This window comes from Benincasa hispida, chromosome 3, assembly GCF_009727055.1.
Source record: "Benincasa hispida cultivar B227 chromosome 3, ASM972705v1, whole genome shotgun sequence".
Classification (NCBI taxonomy): Eukaryota; Viridiplantae; Streptophyta; class Magnoliopsida; order Cucurbitales; family Cucurbitaceae; genus Benincasa; species Benincasa hispida.
The window spans coordinates 36,213,342-36,229,202 of NC_052351.1; the positions used below are offsets into that span (position 1 = coordinate 36,213,342).

General features: G+C 39.3%; 1 protein-coding gene across 1 annotated transcript; it reads left to right on the plus strand.

Moving 5' to 3' along the window:
• Positions 1-3,957: 3,957 nt before the first annotated feature.
• Positions 3,958-5,423, plus strand: LOC120073552. The gene is made up of 4 exons (XM_039026384.1): positions 3,958-4,146; positions 4,215-4,541; positions 4,793-5,019; positions 5,114-5,423. The coding sequence occupies exons 1-4, from the start codon at positions 3,958-3,960 to the stop codon at positions 5,421-5,423; spliced, it is 1,053 nt and encodes a 350-aa protein (XP_038882312.1).
• The last annotated feature ends 10,438 nt before the right edge of the window (positions 5,424-15,861 follow it).

The window sequence follows — 15,861 nt, forward strand, 5'->3', positions numbered from 1 at the left end:
TTTTATTATTAATTTAAATAAATAAAACAATAATAATTCAAATTTTAGGAGTATTAAGGTTATTTATCTGAAAATTAGGACAAAATCTAGATAGAAATTTCGTTTGTGAACTAGGTTAATAAAACTTTAAAAAATAAATAAATAAAGATTTTTTACATAAAATACTTTATATACCTATATTACATTAATGTGTTTTACCTTCTACTTTTTTTACATAAATAACCTATTACACTCCATATTTTTACTAATATTAGTGGTTTTCTACTATTGAAGGTTCATCCATATATATACATATTAAATAATAAAAACAAAACAAAAGCATTGCATTGCAACAAGAGAGCGGTGACGATTATCGTATGCAAGGGTTTGTGTTCAGGTGGATGGTGATTCGTTATTGCCCTCTTTAGTCACTGTTAGAATGCAGAGTCATGAGTTTATTATTCCAGTAGTGTATGAGTTGAAACCTCGTAGATGTGCTTGTTGTGGTTCCTTTGGGCATACTGGGGTTGCGTATGAGAAACAAGGTGTGGCAAAGGGTCAGGAATTGTGTATTGTGAGGGTTAATGAAGGGCGTTTGAGAGAGAATAAGGTACTTAAGAGTGTGAGAAAGGGGCAGGATTTGGGTATTGGTGGGAGAGAAGTTAGCCCAGTGGTTGGGAATAGGCGTGCAAGGAGTGATGACGAGTTTACTATGATTAATCGTCGTCGGCGTGATAAAGAAGGTATAGGGCACAGGGGTGGTAGTGGGTCATCGGGTTCAACGTTCTTGAGGAGCATAGTAGTTTATGGATCCCTTGGAATTATGGGATTGTAAAGCATGTTGACGAACTTAATCAGTTTGACGTTTTGTGTGATGGGGGGAGGAGGGGAGTTTCGTTGGCACTGGCTTTAATGCAAGGAGATCCTGATCCGTTGTCCGTTATGGAGAGGATGTTCGAAAGTTTGGACAAAAGCCAATGGGAAGTGGTAGGTGTGATTTCTTGCAAGATTCATGATTTAGTGTTCCTGGAATGTTAGGGGATTGAATGACCCTGACAAGTGTAGGGTGGTGGCAGACTTCCTGGTGTCCTCTTCTGTTACTTTTTATTGTTTGCTTAAGACGAGGGTTCGTCGCGAGAACTTTCATATGGTGGTGATGCTTGAAGGTGTGTGTGTAGTTATAGTGGGTGGGGAGTTGGGAGGATTTGGGTGATGTGGTAGAAGAGTGTCTATGATATTTTTACAGATGTCAGTGGGGATCATTTCATTTCTGGAACCTTGGTGAATATTGTACCTAATGCTAGGATACATATTGGTGTTGTGTATGCCTCTAATCACGTGAGTGAGAGGAGGAACTTGTGGTCTCAATTGATTGATGTGTGTGCCTCGTGGCAGCTTCCTGGAGTTCTTCCAAAGGATTTTAATGCTATTCGTAGTAGTTTGGAGGATTTTGGAGGTTGCCCTAGCTTAAGAGAGATGGAGAAGTTTGATGGGATATTGTTGGAGGCGGATCTAGTTGAGTTGGGTGTGATAGGTATCTGGTTTACTTGGACTAGTAAAATTCAGGAGAATGGTATCTTGCGCCAGTTGGATCATTGCTTGTCTAATGAGGTTTGGAAGGTAGCTTTTCCATATTCGAAGATTAGGGTTGGTCAGTGGGGAATTTCTGATCATAGCTCTCTTTTGGTTCTACAGGGGAGACGAGGAGTAGGCCGCCTCCTACGTTTCGCTATTTTTCTCATTGAATAAAGGCTGATGGTTTTATTGATACTATCAAGTTAGTGTGGAGAAGGTCAAAGGATGTGTTTCCCATGGTTAGCTTTGTGCAAAATTTGAAGGCAGTGAAGCGGGTTTTACGTGCATCATTTGGTAGACGTATCTCTGTGTTATCTGTGTTGGGTTTGATGCCCTAAAGTCTCGTGTTCTATAGTTTGTAAATAGTTTGTATGATATTTTCTTCACATCTTGTATTTTTGCTCATTTTCTTTACCTTAAACCAATAAACATAAAATTCCTGGTTAACTGTATGTGACTCAAGCATGTATGTGGTGATATACAAGTAGATCATGTCTGGAGTGATAACTAAAATGGTCTGTAGTATATGGATATAGGAGGAAACCTCCTGATAAAGCTACGGATGCGGCCCGCTTTGTGGACTGGTCACAAGTGTTGTGACTTGTCACAGATGGTCTGATCTTGATCATTCGTGTTGGGGACATGCGAGCGGGGGCATTCTATACAAAGAGTTTGTATAAGACCTGACCACGAAGTGTTAACGTCTCGTTATATAACACCACTCATGATAAAGACTTTACTTTACTAGGATGACCATAGGTAACATGACCTCAATCCTGAGTGAGTTGGGAACTCTTGCCATTAAAGGTGGTCCTTTGATTTGTATGGGTGCGAGTGGCCAGGTCACCGATTTAAACCTACCATTTTAAGGATTCGTCTGATTTGGGAGATGGGAACTCACCTACACAAGATGCAATTCACTCATTCCCCGAGGCAGGGGTAAGTAGATACATTGCTCCCTTAAGGGCTGATTGCGGGGCTTCAACGAGGTGGCGCCACACACCCTCTCTTGGCCCGAGAGGTGTTCACACATAGTTGGACTATGTTGTATTGTTCATTAGAGGAATCAGTGGTACTTAAGAAGTGAGATGTAACTACAGAGGTAAAATGGTAATTTGGCCTAGCTGTACTTACGAGCATCTGTGAAGGGTCATCGTACTCATGATAGGTTATATCTGATGGACACAGAAATATATCTGTGGTAAGAAAAGTTCAGCTGTTGGTCTTTAGTGGAATGCCTGACAGTTAACGGATGGTGGATCTCGTGGCTAAAGAGTTTAGTCAGCTATTCACGGACCGTTAGAGCTTCGAGCCACAAGTCCATTAGGTCCTTTGGGTAGCTTGAATAAAGTCGAGAACCAGTGTTTGGGTTAATTTGAAATGTTCAAATTGACAAGAGGAAGTTCGATTATATATGATATAAGTGGATTGATTAATTATATATGATATAATTGGTTAAATGTATGAGATGCATTATTTTGGAGGAAATTAGATATAAATATGATTTATATTAAGTAGAGGAGAAAATACAATAGTAGATATGTGATATCAAACTATATGACAAAAATATAATATGATTATATTTATCATTAATTAATTGGTTAATTATATGAAAATTAAGCCAATTTTCACGTTTGGACATGGGTTAGTGGGGCACCATCGGCTATTGTAACCGATTACATAAAATGAAATTTGTTTCATTTTTTGAATCGTTCATTCGTTCAATCGTCAAATCATCCAAAAGAAATAAAGAGAGAGCGTGCGTTGATAGAAAAGAAAACGATTGCTTAAGAATTTCGAGAGCCTATATGATAGTCCTCTCCGCCTAAACGATCATCCACTTCGTGCCTAAACGATCGTACACAAGTTCTTACACGATCGCATAGCTTCTCTAAATGATCGTATAGTGTGCCGATTTTGCAAAACGATTGTATACCTAAACGATCGTTTAGTAAAATCTACACGATCTTGTAGCTTCTCCTAAACGATAAGCATTTTGCTATGCGATAACGCCTTTTTTCCCTCCCACTTACTTATCGCCTACACGATCTGTGCTTTTTCATTTCTCTTCCAAATTTACCAAAGATCACGCTTTGGGTTCTCACTCCGAGAATACTTGGGGCTTTTTTCTGATGGTGTCGTCCTCGCGGCGTTCGTGTTTGTGCGATAGTGCGTACGGCTATAGTCGACGTTGCTGCTGGGCGTTGGTTGATCCATTGGAGGGTTCCGCTGCATTGAGTTCCAAAGTTTGAAGAACATCTTCAACTGGTATGGTATTCTCTCTCTTGGTTTATTTCTTGTTTATAGCATGCCGATAATTAGTATTTACTTGCATAACTATACGGTTGAGTGTATATTATTGTATTTCGATCACTATGAGATCAGAGCGATCTGAACGCGCTCATGGAACTTTTCGGTAATAGATCCTTCAATCTGATGAGGTGTGGGTGGCTAGGTAGATTATGGAGGCTGTCAGGTGTAGGTGGAGAGGGATCCTCACTCAGAGTCGATATGTGTGGAGGTGGCTCGGGCCACGAGGTGTTCCGATTAGTGGCTAGATTGGAGGAGGCGTCGCTCCGACAGAAGACTAAGGTGAGATGGTTGGAGTTAGGTGATTTGAACACGACATTTTTTCATCGCTATGTTCGATCTCGTCGCAGTTGCAGTGGTTTATCTACGGTTACGAATTCTGGGAGGACTCACTAACAGTGCATGATAAGGTTGCAGGGGTGGCGGTTGAGTTCTTTCGAGGTATTTTGGGGTCTCAGCCTATGAGGTATAAGGATCTTACTGTCCAGTTTGGGGATATTGTGCAGTTCAACTGGTCCGAGAAGGGGGTGGAGGCGCTGGGTCGTCCAGTGAGTCGGGATGAGATTCAGAAGGCTTTATTCTCGATGAAGTCTGGAAAGGCTACTAGGCCTGATGAGTTTTCAATGTATTTTTACAGAGCTGCTTGGAGTTTGGTTGGGGATGATTTCTGTGATACTGTGCTGAACTTTTTTTAGTCTTGTTACCTGCCTGGTGGAGTTAATTTTACTGCTATTACTCTCATCTCAAAGAGGTGGGGAGCTGAACGTATAGAGGAGTTTCGTCCTATTTCTTGTTGCAATGTTGTATATAAGTGTATCTCGAGGATCTTAGTTGAGAGATTGAAGTTGTGGTTCCCTTCTTTCATTAGTGGTAACCAGTCTGCGCTTGTTCCTGGTAGGTCAATTTTCGATAACATTTATTGTGTCAGGAGCTTGTGGAGGGCTATAAGGAGAGTAGAGAGAATCCACGTTGTGTGTTGAAGGTAAACCTTCAGAAGGCGTACGATTTGGTCAATTGGGATTTTCTGTTTGGTGTGTTACTGGCTATAGATTTTCCCCTTCAGTTTGTTAGTTGGGTGACGGCTTGTGTTACGTCACCTATGTTCTCTGTGATGATTAATAGTTCCCTTGAGGGATTTTTTCCTGGTAGGAAAGGGTTAAGGAAGGGGGGGTCCGTTGTCTCCTTTTTTTTTTGTGATGGTGATGGAGGTCTTGTCCAGATTGTTGAATAAACCTCCTGTGTGGTTTAGGTTCCAGGATCAATGTGAGCATATCGGCCTAACTCATTTGGTTTTTGCAGACGATTTGATGATTTTTTGTGCAGCTGAGAGAGATTCTTTGGAGTTTGTGAGGCAGGTCCTGACGGATTTTGTAGGGCTATCTGGGTTTGTTTCAAAATTTGGGAAGAGTTCTATGTTTGTTGCGAGTGTGGAGCCTGATGAGGCGGAGGAACTAGTTGTGTTTATGGGATTCTCTCTTGGTTCGTTGCCTATTACATATCTGGGGTTACTGTTATTAGTTGGTCGATTGAGGGTTGTGGATTGTATGCCTTTAATATAGAGGATTACAGCTCGTATTAGAAGTTGGGTGGCGCGGTCCCACTTTTTTGCTGGGAGATTATAGCTTGTTAGGTCTATTTTACAGTCCTTTCAAGTGTTTTGGCGTAGCATCTTCATGTTGCCTGCGTGTGTAACTTATGATGTTGATCGTCTTTTACGTAGTTATTTATGAAAGAGAAGTGCGGTCAGTTAAGGTGGTGTACGGGTGGCGTGGGATGAGGTGTGCTTGCCGTTGGGAGGGGGGTTGGGTGTGAAACATGTGGCTTCATTGAATCAGGCTGCTATTATGAAGCTGCTCTAGCTTCTTTTAATTAAATCAGGTTCATTATGGGTGGTATGGGTAGAGGCGTATGTTTTGTATGGATGGTCTTTGTGGGCTGTTTGGAGTGAGGTTGAGAGGTCTTGGTGCTTGAGGGCTATCTTGTGTTATAGAGAAAGATTCAAGTATCTGGTTTGTTTAATGGTCGGCGATGGACGGTCTTGTTTTGTTTGGTGAGATCCTTGGTTGCCGAAAGGTGCAATTTTGGATTCATATGGGTCTACAGTGGTTTAAGATACAGGTAATAGTTTAGAGGCGAGGTTGTCGGAGTTCTTAGATAGTGAGGAAGGTTGGAGGTGGCCTACAGTGAATTAGGAGTTTCTTGAGATCTGGGTCTTATTTAAGCAGTGGGGTCTAGGGTAAGGGGGGATGATTATTGGGTTTGGGAGTAGAGTGCTAATGGTGGCTTTCTATCGGTAGTGCATGGGAGAGTTCGTCGTCCTAGGGTGCCTTGGGATAGTATTTTGTGGGTGGAAGGTGGTATTCTACGCCACTCTTTCTGCGCATGGTTAGTTGTGAGGGACAAGTTGGGTACGCAGGATTGGTTGAGGAGCTGGGTGTGTTGTCAAAGAGGGGTGTCTTCTGTGTGGGGGAGGTATAGAGTCTCGGGATCATTTTTCGAGTGTGGGTTTGGGAGAGAGGTGTGGTTTAGTGTTTTGCGCCAATTGGGTTCGTCGCATCAGGTGGCGAGTTGAGATGTTGAATTGATTTGGTTGTGCCATGTGAGGTCGGGAAAGGGGGTGCATAGTAAATTGTTCTGTGTATTCTGGTGTGCTTTCATCTATTACATCTGGCAAAAACGTAATTGGCGGCTACATGGAGGTCAACCGAGGTCGGTGTTTGCTTTGTTTCACCTTATGGTCTTTACGGTTCGTGCTCAAGCTGCTTCCTGGTTGGTTGATCTTCTTGGTCTTATCTAGCATGTTTACGGTTGCTTTTCTTCTTTTTGAACTTGATGTTGCTCTTTATTTTGTTGTTGTCCCTAGTTGTGGGGTTTTGGTTTCTTTTCTCTGGTTTTCTCCCTCGTGTTTTGGGGGTTTTTTACGTTTATGTTTGGTTATCTTCTGGCTTTTATCTTGTTGCCTATGTTTGCGTATTGTTGCCCTGTCTTTGCTTGTGCTTTATTGCTTTGATGCCTTGTGGTGAAGAAAATTATGGATCGCATATGTGTGATGAATGTCTTAGGTTATGTGTTTGTTTTCATGCGTCGGTGGTCATGAGTTGGAATGGAAAGTATGCGAATCACTTATGCAATGACCATGCATTCCTATCAAGTTTTCCTACGCTCTCGCCAAGTATAATGAGATCGCAAGTTTCTTGGATGATCCGAGGTCGAACTCATGGACTTGTAGCTAAATGTTATGCGGTAATGTGTTTGCGGCGAAGAATAAAAGAATGTTAAGGGTTATGAGCCATGCGCTACTCCTACTCCTAACTATCAGATTAAGCGATGGAAGTATGACCTACAGGTAGAGACACAACAACTGTTAACGCGTAGTAAAATGCATGAAAAATAAGATAAAATGGCGAGGATCTCTTTACTGCAACACTAAGCTTGACCGCAATGGCAACCCCAGCCAACGCATGCTATGCGATCATGCTATACACTTGATGAAGACGCATGCGATGTATATGCGATAGTGTCGCGAGGCCTTATTTCTAAGTCTTATTCTCGCTCACGTGCTCTCACACATAAGCAAGATGACCGCATACCACCATGTCCTACTTAAAGGATGCATACGCTATGTAGTAGCAAACGGAGCTTATTCCTAAGTTCCCCATTCTTTCTTATTCGATCCAATCCGCTCTCTTGAGTCTAGATTTGGTTTTTAGACTACTCTTCCAAGTATGCCTAAATGATGAATGATGCGCTCATAAGACAAGGTAATCACATAAACATAGTTGATGTAAGATTATTCCTATCTCTAGTGAACACTTGCTTACTCTTAATGCGATCAACTACTTACCCTCCCCGACAATTGGTTGCTGCTGATTCTACTCATAAACAAGCATTGCGTCCGCTTATAGACAAGCGTTGCTACAGCTTCACACTAAACAAATAAGGTTTTCTCACAACACTTGTGCAATGCACATCTCCCAGTGGTTTCCTACATGCTTCATATTCCTATACCGCACGATTAAGTATGCGATACTCTAGCAGTCTTACTTCGTGATGCAATGAAAGTAGATGATGCTAAGTAAATGAAGATGGAGATGGAATCGAAGGAAAATATAGAAATGCATTGATCACAAAATGTATTAATCTCTTAAGCCACAATGTAATACAATACAAAGATAGAAGAGAAATGGAGGGCCAGATGGAAGCAATGTCTTGCTTCTATCAGATGTATGTCAAGGCTGCCGGTGGTGCCATGGATGGACGATGGAGTAGACTCTCTCGAACTCTAACTCCGGTGAAGGCTTCGGTCGTCACTCAGAATGATTGAAGGGGTGAAGAACTCTCAAGATTATCTTCTCACGCTTTGGTCTGGATCACTTGGATCCGCCCTAAGGCAGGGAACCTCAGGCGAAAAACCTTAGATAATTTGAAGTTTTGCTCAACGGCTTCTATTTATAAAGCTTGATCGTCGACAACATTAATGGTCCTTCTCTGAAATTCCATAGCTAACGGCGTGATGGACGTGATGGATCTGCTCTGAATCTCTGCTACTAACAGCGTGGTAGGTGAAATGTCAACATCACCTTTTGATACTCCCGAGGTATGCGTTCATGCTTGGTTTCTGGAGTATCAACGCATTCCACCACCCTTGCGGTCATCCCTTTATTATGGTTATTATTCTGTAGCCGCAATCTCTCTGCACTGACCGCATTTGCTTGACAGCCGCAACTTCTATACGATGAACGCATGCGATTAATGGTCGTAACATCCATGCGTCGAACATATGTGTTCGCCTCTGCGATGGAGAGATTCCCCGCATGCAGTCGTCTTTGCGATAGCCTGGCTTCCGCACATGCGATCGATTTCTGCGTTTGCTACAGAAATAAACGATTGAACGCATAATAACGCATAATAGTGGGTTAGCGGAGATTCTTAATGCCGATCGATGCAAGCTCGTTTTCTCATGAATTCTTAATATAATCGTCGCGTCTTCTAGTTAACAACCCTAATTCTAAATAAAAGGCCTATAATGACGTGCATTTCTGCCCATCATCACCTTGATCCCGGGCTATGGGATCCTCCTTGTTGTTGTATAATAATATCATCTATTCTAAAAAAAACATTTTCTCTCTCTAAAAAACGTTAATCTCCCCATTCTCTCTCTTTCATTCATGTTCGTCTACTCAATTCTCTCTCCCCTATTAATATGCCTATTATGGAAAAGTTAAATCTCCTACTCTTTCTTCTTATTTATTCCAATTGAATCTCTCCCCTACCATTGACGAGCAACCTAAGGTTTTCATTGTTGGTTTTTTATTCTATTTAATTTATTTGGGTTTCTTCTATATATATATATGGGAGTTTATATGAATAAAGTATGAGTTTATCTGATATAAACAATAACGAAAATCTCGTTATCAGTATTAATATCGATAACTCATATTTACGGATATATCGACAAATATTCTGGAAAAATCATGGATATCACAGAAATTTATAAAAATATTGTGAGTTTTGAGTGAAAATTGAAAACAAACTTATTTAAGTAATACATTATGACTTTAAGCATGTAAACTAATATTTAGAAGTTAAATATGACTGGTAATAGAATAATAGATAATAGTGAAGCCCGAAAAATTATTATGAATTGAGTATTTTATTAATAAAGTCTAAATCATATGAATGAAAATTAAATACAAGATTTAATAGTAAGTTTAGTAACAAAAGATGATCTACGAAGTACTAGCCCAACATTAGTATAACTTATCCGATAATGATAATATTGTTCCCAAGTCATGATATGTTAAAAAAATAGATATATGTTTTTTTTCAAATACTTTTACTTGGTAAAAAAATAAAACCCACATCAATTCAATTTTGAGGAGAAACCCACATCAATTCAATGAAAAAAATTTGAACCAAACGGATTAAAAATAAATGTATTCTTTTTTTTTAGGTTTTTTTTCCAAATTGAAATTCTTTGGAAATGAAAGTTTTAAATTGAAAATTAAGAAAATTTAGAGAATGGAAAAGGTAGCACATTAGAAAAGCTTGATATTCACAAACGTAAAATATAGATAGAAATGATAATTATAAATTATTAGGGGTGTTCAAAAAGTCCGATGACCCGAAAAATCAATCAACCCAACCCAACCTCTACGATTTGGGTTGGGTTATCAATGTTGGGGTTGATGCCCTAAATCTCTTAGGGTCCCATAATTTGTAATTGTAATACACAAATATTTTATTTATGTAATAAAATATGTGATATTTTATTTAAAATTAATTGCATTAACCACAAACCAATAAACTAACATCCAAGGTTATCTTTGTAGCATAAACATATATGTAGAGACATACAAGTTGACCATATTTGAGTGATAACCTAAATGGTCTGTAGTAGATGGATAAGACTGGATACCTTATCTTGGTGACACTACGAGTGTTGCCTGCTTTGTAGATGTTACAATTGTTGTAAAGTGTTACAAATGATCTGATCCTTATAATACATAGGAAGACATGTGAGCGGGGATATTCTATACAAAGTAGTTTGTATAAGATCGGACCACGAAATGTTTGGTCCCATTATATAACGTCATTCATAATAAAGACTTCCATTTCACCAAGATGACCATAGGTAACATGACCCGAATCCTGAATGAGTTGTGAACTCCTACCTATGAAGACAATCCTTTGATTTTATAGGTGAGAGTAGCCAGATCGCTGATTCAACAAGCCTTCCATTTTGAGGATTCTTCTAATTAGGGAGCTGGGAATACGGCTACACAATAAAGAATTCACTCATTCTCTAATGTCGGGGTAAGTAGATAAATTGTTCCCTTAAGAGCTTATTCCAAGGCTTGAACAATGTGGTGCCACACCCTCTCTTGATCCGAGAGGGGTTCAGTCATAGTTGTACTATGATTTATTGTTTATTAGCGGGATTGGTGGTACTTAAGGAGTTAGATGTAACTACAGAGGAAAAATAGTAATTTTGGCCCAGCTGTACTTACGAGCAATTTGTGAAAGATCATCGTACTATTGATTGGTTATATCCAATGGACAAAGAAATATATATGTAGTGCGAAGAATGCAGCTGTCAATATTTAGTAGAGTGTCCGACAGTTAACGGATGGTGAATAATTTAATTAAAGAAGTTTAATTAATTATTCACGTACCGTTGAAGCTTCAAGCTACAGGTCCATGAGGTTTCCTCTGTAGCTCAAAGGGAACGAATGAAAATCAATTTTTGGATTAAGACCCAAGGTTAAGAACGATGAAAAAAATCCATACACGCAGACGGTTTTGCGAAAGAAGGTCATTTGGTGCCCCAAATGGCTATCGGGCTCGGCGGGGCTGCTCCAGGACCTAATTTTTGTTCGCGAACTTTTTGGCGTGCGAAAACGCGAAAATGGACCCAGGGGTTAAGAATGATGAAAAAAGTCATGTGCGTAGATGGTTTTGCGAACGGAGCTCATTTGGTGCCCCAAATAGCTATCGGGCCTGACGAGGCTGCCTCGGGGCCCAATTTTTCTGCGCAAACTTTCTTGGGGGCGAAAACGCGAAAACGGACCCAGGGTTTAAAACGATGAAAAAAATTCATGCGCATAGACGGTTTTGCGGATGGAGCTTATATGGTGCCCTAAAAGAATATCGGGCCTAGCGGAACTGCCCCGGGGCCTAATTTTTGTGCGCGAAATTTCCAGCGGGCGAGAATGCAAAAACGGACCCAGCGGTTAAGAATGATGAAAAAAAGCTGTGTGCGAGAAGATTTATCGAACAGAGCTCATTTGGTGCCCCAAATGGCTATTGGGCCCCGTGGAGCTACCTCGGGACCCAGTTTTTATGGCGAACTATCCGTAGGGCAAAAACGTGAAAACGAACCCATGGGTTAAGAACGATGAAAAAAAGCCGAGCGCCAATCGGTTTTGTGAACGGAGCTCATTTGGTGCCCCAAATGGCTATTGTCCAAGTGACTTTTCCCCACACTATCAATGCAACCTTCAATCACCGAAATCTGAGGTGTCTTCTTCTTCTTTCACCAACGCATGACCCTCAAGTTTGCATGTCTTCTTATGCATGCACTTCATTTTCTTAAAGCCTAAGATTTCTTCCTAACAAGCCACATGTCTGGATGACGTCCTTGAATACGTCCATTCAATCCCATATGCGGTCATCCCTCATATGCGTCGTTCTAACTTCGTATGTGTTCATCCAACCCTACCTTGTGCATCCCTTTGACGCAACTTAGTCGCATATACTAGATGCTCGCAAGACTCTTCCTTGGCCGTATATCCTTCACTTCCGCATGGCTTACCTTTTCCCTATGTGCTCAACTAGGATAATGACCAACACCCTTTCAACACATATTACTAGCCTTGTCCTATGCGCCCACATGCCCTTGGATGTCCAACGCATAGCACATCACCAACGCATAGTAACCTTTGGGTCGACTTGATTCTCAACTCAACACCTCAAGGCATAGCTCACCATCGCCTAGGTTCTTGCTAATGCATCTCTTATGACCAATGCAACCAACCTCATGAACCTTATTACCACAAGCCTTAGCAATACAAGGACAAATCACCATGCATCCACCTTAGCTCGTTCCATCGCCTAGCTTATACTTTAGCAAGGCCACTGCATCCATCGTATCCATCGCATTCATCGCCGCATACCATCGCATCCATCGTCGTATTCTTCCATCACTGCATGCCTCGCACCCCATCACTGCATGCCCTCGGCCGTATCACCATATGCCCTTGGCCGCATCACCGCATGCCATCGTGTCCAACGTCCAGCGCCCTTGGATGCGCAACTTTAGGCTGCTGCATGCATTGTTCTAACCTCTCAAGACATTGGCTGCCGTATGCATTTCTCTTGGCCACACTTTGGCTTCCTTCAATGTCCTAAATAACCTCTAAATGAGTAATGCCAACGCATGGACAACACTTAATCAATTTTCTAGCTTCCAATGCATAGTTCCTTTTTGGCATTATACTTAACCAAATTTCCACTAGCTATGGCTTATTTCAAGGCTACTTAACAACTCCTATTTAAAAACTTAGAATTTTCCTTCACTTTAACATATAATTTAATTTCTACCTGCTTAAGTAGGAAAAATGGAAATCCGAGTGTCACAATTTGGGAGTTTTGACATAGTATTTATGGTAGTAAGAGATGGTTATTATAGTCTTAGGATAGTCCTTGTCCCAAACGTCCCCTTGATGTTTATTTATATACAATAATATATTAACATTATTATATTATTGTGTTTTATATTTTGGACTGTATTGGTCAAAATAATATGTTGCCAAAATAGCCTCTGTTATCTAGATTAGTTTAATTATAAAATATAAGATGTGCATATTCATTAATTTATGCGGATGATTGTTGACCCAAATGAAGATAATTATTTGGGTAAATTATAGGGTATGCATGTGGTAATAAGTATGTGACAATTATAAGGATTGCTCATGTAAAAAATAGTCGGTCTAAAGAAAGACTATTTTTTTTATAGATTTTATTGTTAGTACTTTGATTACTACGTTGAGAGTACCATTTACAGTTGGTGTTTTTGCCCAAAGGCTAGACATCGATATTGTGTTAGTTATCTTGTTAAAGATGCTGACCATATATGTGAAATTATTTTGTCATATTTTAATTGTGAGTATATACTTTATTGTTTATTGTTTCAGCTGGTCTTACTCAAATATTTAGAAAATATGAGTTCAATCCCTAAGTTGAATGGATAAGATTCGGAAGGAAAGTCTAAAGATATTTCTCGAGTGTGGATCTGAACCATGCATTAAGGACTGATAAACCTACTTCTACTGAGGAACAACCGAATACAGCTAATATTAGAAAGTGGAAATGATCAAATCGCATGTGTCTAGTGATCATTAGGCACCCGATTTTGGAACGGGACTCTATCACGGAAAGTGAAAATGCCAATAAGTTTCTTGCTCAAATTAAGAAATATTTTGCTAAAAATGAAAAAGGGGAAGCAAGTAGTCTTTTGATTTCTTTAACTTCCATGTGGTATAAGGGCAAAGGAAACATAAGAAAGTACATTATGGAAATGTCCAATCTCGTAGGTAAATTAAAGGCACTTGATATCGAGATACATGAAAATTTACTCGTGCATCTAGTGCTTATCTCTCTTTCTGCATAATTCACTCAAATTAAGATAAGCTATAATACTCAGATTGATAGATGGAGTATTAATGAGCTTATCTCACAATGTGTGCAAGAAGAATATATGATTAAGAGAGAAAGGACAGAAAGTGCTCACTTGGAAATTGCTCTCGTGATAAAAAGAAAAGGAAATCAACGGGCGTTACAGAAGGAATATCTCAGCAGAATAAGAGCAAGAAATAGGTTACTGAAAATCCTTGTTTTTTCTACAAAAAAGAAGGTCACTTCAAGAAAGATTGTCTCAAATATGCCAAGTGGCGTGTAAAGAAGGGTAAACTTCTTACTTTGGTTTGTTTTGAAGTTAATTTAGTTTCTGTACCTACAGAACGTGGTAGGTAGCTTTTGGTGCTACTACTGACATAAGTATATCTATATAAAGTATGAATGTATATTTTCTTTAAAGAATGTTATTAATGTCCTTCATTACTTTATTATATGTGTATATATATATATATTAGTAATGAAATTGAGATTGCATGAAGTATGACATTACCTTAGGTTAATTTATAATTGTTATGATTAACTAATATATGTCAAGCATGCAATGAATAATTTTTAATTGTTTCATTTATTTATAATCGTTATAATTAAATGAAGTTAGAATTAAAATCAATAATAAAGAGTTGCATGCAAGCCTTAGGTTATAATCATTTTTTTAAAAAAAATGTTCTAAAATATGATTAAGATAGACCTAAGATCACATTTTTAATGAGATTAGAAATCTCAGTTTAATCTTTTAATTGGTTTAATAGGATTAAATTGATTTCTTAATAAAAGATTAAAAATGTAACAAATATATCTATAAGAGACCTTTTGTCTAAGGCGGGTTCTGTCTAGGCTGGGGGTACTTAAGATGACGGAAATGTTGCTACCCTACCTAGAAACTTACCTGGAAAGGTGAATTAGATAGATTTCATACATGCATACAAGTTTGATTAAGGATTATTAAAAAATTTAATAATACTTCAATCAAAATTGTTTAATCATCAAAGACAAGTGTTGTTTTTTGGCAAATTAAACTTTCACTTAGTTAAAATTTTTCCTAAATTAATTGACCCTGGGTAGAACACTTAATGGGAGGAAAACAGGGTATATGATATTTCAGTTTTCCTTTACACATTTCTCTCTGAAAATTCATACCGTGAGATCTACACTCGGCCTCGAGGCACTATGAGTGTCCCCCTACGGGTGGCATTTGGGTAGATCAATACCAAGGTGAATGGAGAGAGTGTTTATATTAAATGAGAGTGGGACGTGTGACAGCACATCCCTCGGTCTCTCTCATTAGATCGAACTAAAGTGTCATGCATCGCCTCATGGCATCGTGGGTGTCCCCCTAAAGGATGACAGTTTTGCATGACGCTTTATTTAACCTCCAGAAATAGATAAGGTTGCTTTAGTTTCATGTCGCAATTGATTTTTCCCTACGGTCTACTCATTGGGGTGGAACTCTAGGACCTAAAATGAGAGGTTATACTTACAAGAATCGTTAAGTTAATTTAACGTATTCTGGACCGAACAATGGTGACTAATAGTGACAATGACAAGGAGTTGTTATGTCTATTGGTTGAGAATGTCTCATTTCAGTGAAGGGATACTTGACCACCCTACGGTGACTTTTTCCTGCCTCATTGAAACATCATTGCAAAATTAGATGTCACTTAGGGTACATTAGAATTTTGCTAAAATCGATTGGTTGTTGAAATGATTAATGCAAAATAAACTAATCTGAAAATAGTTTGTCATTTTCAGCAATTTATATAGTGGCTACCGCTACATTAAACTTGCTCGTCGCCGATAAGT